Consider the following 6,052-nt stretch of genomic DNA (forward strand, 5'->3'; position numbering starts at 1 on the left):
TCTTATTTAATTTGAAATATATTTCTTAAAAATTTACAACATCCTATCTAAGAATATTATACAATATGAATTATAAATGAGTGTTTAAGACTTGCCCCCATACCTATACCCATACCCAACTTTTGGATGCATATTCCAATGCTCTACAATTTAGGTTTAGAAAGAATTGATGCTTGAACACGCACTCGCACCTAATACTCGAACTCGAGTCCATGTACAATAGAGGGCAAAGTTGAACAACCTAACATCAGTTACATGATATGAAGTTGGTATAGTGCATAATCAGGAGAAGTTCAGATACAACAATAACATAATGGCAGTATAAAGCTAAGGTTTGACAATCCATATCTTGGATTACAAGATAGTGACAGAGATCCTTAAAAGAGGTCAATAAAAAAAGGAAGACAGATGAAGATACAATTCTGCAAATTATTGGCACATGATCTTGATGTTTTTAAGAGAGAAAAAATGAAACACTGGATATTGAGGGAACAAAAGTGGGAAATTTTAAACTCCACCATTTCCGCTTCACAAATTAAATAGAATTTCAATATAGAATGCCATATGTATTAGTAAAACCAAAAGCATGGCATGGTGGAACCATACTCATCCTGAATTGTATGAGTAAATGGTTGAAAGGCTTATGGACTCACTCAGTCTATGAAATATATTAAAAATTTTAGATGTACATTTATAAACCATTTGATGCATGTGCACATAGTGGGAAAAATAAAAAGAAGTGAGGGTGGGGAGGGGGGACACAATATAGAGGCCAAAAGGCAGAAGAAAACCTACAGAATTAGCCTTAAATAGTTGCTTGTTTGTGTGTGTGTGTGTGTGTGTGAGAGAGAGAGAGAGAGAGAGAGAGAGAGAGAGAGAGAGAGAGAGAGAACACCAAGTATCAGCCCACTTAACCAACCAAACTTGATAAACCTATTCTCAGTTCAATTCCTAGATCTAGTTTCACCATGCAGCTGCTAGTGATGTTGCATCCTGACTTAAGAGACTCTATACAAAGCACCTTTCATGATTTGATAGGTTATCTTTTTGATGCATCTTATATTTAAGAGTGACAACTATCCAGTCTATTTAGTAGAGCTTGAAGGTAAATACTGTGGTTCCTATCTTACCAAAAGCATGAGAACAGATAGAACATTAGCTAGATTAAACTTAGCAAACAGTCAGGGAAGTTTTAAATCTCTCAAAATGTCTACAGACGGTTGAACTAATAGTTTAAAGAATATAGAAAGGTATCACCAAACAGATGTCGATGCCCGAGAGAGTCTGAAGATACACAATAGTTATTTTCTTCAGGTCAAGGCACACCACCAGTGAACCAACATTAAAGTTTAAAAATTTACAATAAATAATGGAATGCGTTAATACAAGTAATAACTCTAATTGAAGATAGAATATGTAACTTGGAACATGAGACATAACAATAGAGTAGCTATAAGAAAATGTAATAGAGGTTTATTTGCCTAGACCTCATGACGTAGAAGCAAATTAAGGGAGGTACAATAAGCTTTTCTCAATGGACCCAAGCAGTTCTTGTCAAGACTTTACAAATGCAAAGGAAACATGGGCATTCAGAGAAATAGAATAAATAAGAAGATGAACGACTAAAGATACATATTGATAATTGGGCAACTCCTATGTAATTTAACCTTCAAGTGTTGCAAAAGGCGAGCATATTTTTTTTTTTTGCAAAAGGCGAGCATATGTCCTGCATTTATACCGAAGATCAGCGTGATCAGGCCTCTTCAATTGTCCCCTCTGTTTAATCCAACAAGCAAAGCTCAGGGCTCGGATTCATGTCATACATATTGACAATTTCCTAGAATAAAGCAACATCCCTTGAACATACCTGAGAGAAGTAACTTTTGTCATTTATCATAAAATCCACCAAACTAGCAAAGTAGTTTTTCAAGAACTCGGACGCTCTCCGAACAAAAGTAGTTTTTAATTTTTCAAGTTTTGCCCTCTTCTCTTTAACCTGTGAGAGTTTGATGTGCCACCTTTAGAAAGAGAAGATATCTCAAAATTGTCATCCACAATAGGGAAAATTGCAATCCAATTCAGGGGCAAGAACAAACTTTCATTATCAGTTAAGAAAAACTCAATAACAAATTGGTCTTCTTGAGTTCACATCACTAACTGATCCTGATCCTCAATGCTTATAAATATATATATATACATATATTAAATTAAAAATTAAAAAAAAAGAAAGAAAAAAGAAAAGGAGTCCCTTTTCCCACACACACACACACAAAATAAAAATAAAATAAAATAGCTTAAAAGAGTTAAATCCACAAAATTATGAACTATACCGCCGAACTGAGCCTGTTCATGTTGACAAGATGATCCCTCCAGAAACAATCTAGAGTTTTCACAAGAACTGCCCTCTGCATTCCACAAGAAACACAAAAAGTGAAAAATAATTTTTTTAAGTCAGTAAAATGATTACAAGTCAATTTTGGAGACTGAAAGTGTCTGTGAAAGATATTCATGTGCAAGAAGAGTTGGGGAATAAAAGAATTGATTTAAAATTCTCATCTTCAAAGATAACAATGCTATTCACTTAGATGAGAGAGGCCCCAAGCGGTGATGTAAATTCACCAAATACATATATATTATATCAATGGTTTTTAGGTCTAACAATTACAATAATTGAAATTTTATTATTTTCAGGTAGACCTAGAGGTATCCTGCGTGTGTTCACGGATGGTTAGGTCATACTAACAAGCAATGCCCAATCTGATCCCTATTTATCAAAAAAAGAAAAAGTAAAGAATCTGATCCATCACCTAGAGAATGCATAGGAAGGATGTTACCTCTATTTCCTTCATATATGCATCATCATACCTAGATTCTTGTACAACATCCAAATATGAAGCAATTATAAAATCTCCAAGGTACTTGCGGAGAAGATTAACAGTTGGTCGGTACTTTCCATCTCTGCATTAATTGGTCCCAAAATTATAAGTTGCCGCATAAAAATTAAAAGCCAAATGAATTTCTTCATTATATCCTAATATACAACACCAAGGAATTAAGAATGCACTCACTTAGCTGAATCATCTGAGCATACGGCAAGCCAACGTTTCGATGAGGAGCTCTACCTACGTATTCCTCTGAAGGCATTTGGAGGTGAGGGCAAGTTTGGAAGGTGAAAATCGTTAATACTTACAGAACTTAACTCATGAAGCTGTGTGAGGGATTCCCGTAAAGCTACCTCTGTAATCGCCACAAATGAGTCTGTAGAAGATCCATTCCTTGATGATTTATATAGATCATCTAACTCAAACAATATGCAAGATTACAGAACAAAATGACAATTTACAAGCTCACCATTCAATATCTTCCCTGAAATTCCATTGAACTCCTTCAAGAGCTTTCCCAAATTCCACTTGCTTGGATGCTATAAGACAAATAAAGTGATTCAAAATCAGAAAAACGTAGACATCCATATACCATACTCTAGGCGGAAATTTCTACCTACCTTCAGTGGATCAACATTTCCAAAAATGATTTCATCTACAACAGCTTGCATGTACCTATAATTAATCTGTTAGTACATTCAAGATAATGACAGTGCTCATAATGATGTACAACAATGGTTATGCCATCCAATTGAAATATGACATGGAAAATGGAACGTAGCTGTCAAAAAATGAAATGACTTGAATGTATGTATGACTATAGGGGAAAAGAAGAAGAGTACAGACATAAACTTAGTCCTGTAGTTCGAATGAAGTCACACCTTGTTTCCTGCAATTTTAATATCAACAATTTTAACCTCACTTTTAAGCGATTTTAAATGTGGTCCTTCCATCTGGACTCTGGATCCGGTAGGAATCCTGACAGAAAATGACCATGTACATGGCATGCCCCTTTTTTAGAAGGGCAAAATTGTCATTTTTACCCTATTCCTCCATTTAAGCCTGTTTCTCTCACCTTATTCATCAGTTCCTATAACATCCTAGGTGTCACCATTGCATGAAGAAATATGAAATTTTTAAAAGCATGCTTTGTTAATTCTTTGAGACATGTTATAGAAACACTTGCTTCTTTGAATAATTTATATTTCATGCTCACTTGACATGCATTATACAAAGACTTAGAAACATGAGACAGCAAGTTTTCTTTTATGCAATGCTATGTATGTATATATCGCTTCTATTGAAGTAAAATATATGTCAAATAAATACTTCACTAGGATAAATACCAGTATGCCAATCACACTTTTTCCGAAAGAACTCACAATGCAAGCAGATTTACTACCTGGAGAGTAATAAACTTTCATGCATAAATAGAAAACAAAGGAGCATCCATCAGTATGATAATGCATGCATACAAAGTAAATGCATCATACTTGATTGATCTACTTGAATAGGAAGCACAAATTAAATCACAAGGTAGGAAGGGACTCACTGGAATATGTGTTGTGAACAACTTTCGGAATCACCTGTTAAAATTAATTGCCTAAGGTCATAAACATGTTTTCTTTGCACCTGTCAGAAGAAAAACCAAAATTTACTCTCTTAGAACAATTTAAACCTATTAAACAATTTTAGATCTAAAGAGACATTCATTTTGCTAATCAGTTAATATAATATTTAGATGAAATTGACAATGAATATGGAATTTGAAATTTTAATTTTAGAAGATTCATTTAAATTTGAATAGGCATACTTCTAAATTGCAACAATCTCTCCTCATCCAAGTAGCGAAGCGTGTTCTTTTAAATGATTCTCCATCAAAACCTTTAAATTCGATGAATCTTTAAGGTTCACAAACAAGGTTAATTCATTAGACATGAATTAGGTGGATGTTTATGGAAAAGACAGTTCAAAGTAAGTAGTGGCTATGGTGCTGGAGGGTAGGCATCTAGGGAAGTAAATAGTTCCTATGCAGTGGTTCCATGGAAGGGCAAAAGAAAAGTATGTCAAGTTTTCCCAATAATATGAGATTCAGCCTTCAGGATTGCTGACTAGAGACAAATTAGATTTGGGCATGATGTGAATGGGTATTATCCGTGCACCATGACTTTTCCAGATTTGTGTGTCACTGGCAAGAACAAGAATGCTTGGGTGGCTGACTATTTGAGGAGTTAGGGAGCTACTTTTTTGTACGGGCAATACATGATTGAAATTTGGGATAATGGATGAGTTTTTTGAAGCTCTGTACAGGGTGGACGTGGCTCATAGAGGAGAATAGGATGATGTGAAAAAAAATAATAAGAGATTTTATATCATATTTTCCCACAATACTGTAGGAGTGTGTGTGGAAAAATCTTTCCATTGGAAGATTATTCGGAAGGTGTGTGGACAAATCTTTCCCTAAAACTCAATCTACATGTAAATCACAAATTAGTGTTACAAATAAAACTCATAAATAGAATAAACCCAAAAAATCAGTGATATTTGTAAATCAAAAAAAGAAAATCTTAAAACTCAAATGGTTTTCCCTAATTTCATAAATCATAACTTAAATCTACAAATTAGTAATTTTAGAGTTTCATTGAAAAAGAGAACAATTAAAAAAACCCCAAACAAATTTTTTTTTTCTTCACAATTCATAATTCACAATTCACAATTCTTGATTGGAATTGTGGGGTAATATAATGTAAAACAATCAGTAACCCTCTACACATCAGTAACAATCAATTCTTGGCTGCAATTAGTAACAATCAATAACACATAATATAAAACATGCATAGATTCTTGGCTGGAATTGTGGGGTCAATTCTTTGAGGCAATTTATCGAACATGTAGAGGACATTGGAGAAACCCCTCTACACATTGAAAAACCTATTATCAAGCAATCTATAAAAGCAAATACAACAAAATATAAAAGTGAATCACTCAATCTACCAGGCACATTGCATAAATACTGAATATAAAACCCAAAACCCAATTTTTTATTGCATAAATACTGAATATAAAACCCAAAACCCAATTTTTTATCCCAAAAAAAGTATCGAATGCAGCTTTAAATATACACAAATAGCATGAAAATACAGACCAACAAACAAAAATAATATGAAACA

At 33.8% G+C, this 6,052-nt stretch overlaps 1 protein-coding gene across 2 annotated transcripts; it reads right to left on the reverse strand.

The window, feature by feature from the left end:
• Positions 1-2,294: 2,294 nt before the first annotated feature.
• On the reverse strand, positions 2,295-4,759 carry LOC114264710 (protein translocase subunit SECA2, chloroplastic-like). 2 transcript variants are annotated; one of them, XM_082913557.1, is made up of 7 exons: positions 4,696-4,759; positions 4,435-4,514; positions 3,503-3,557; positions 3,352-3,421; positions 3,069-3,275; positions 2,835-2,958; positions 2,295-2,405 (listed from the first exon to the last, which is right to left on the reverse strand). In XM_082913557.1, the coding sequence occupies exons 1-5, from the start codon at positions 4,720-4,722 to the stop codon at positions 3,232-3,234; spliced, it is 276 nt and encodes a 91-aa protein (XP_082769683.1). In that variant the 5' UTR covers positions 4,723-4,759; the 3' UTR covers positions 2,295-2,405; positions 2,835-2,958; positions 3,069-3,231. The 2 variants fall into 2 exon arrangements, with proteins under 2 accessions (XP_082769683.1, XP_082769682.1); XM_082913556.1 differs by having other exon boundaries at positions 2,297-2,405; positions 3,069-3,258; positions 4,696-4,746.
• Positions 4,760-6,052: the final 1,293 nt, after the last annotated feature.

The sequence above is a fragment of the Camellia sinensis genome, chromosome 2 (genome assembly GCF_055761805.1).
Source record: "Camellia sinensis isolate YWXY chromosome 2, ASM5576180v1, whole genome shotgun sequence".
NCBI classification, from domain to species: Eukaryota; Viridiplantae; Streptophyta; class Magnoliopsida; order Ericales; family Theaceae; genus Camellia; species Camellia sinensis.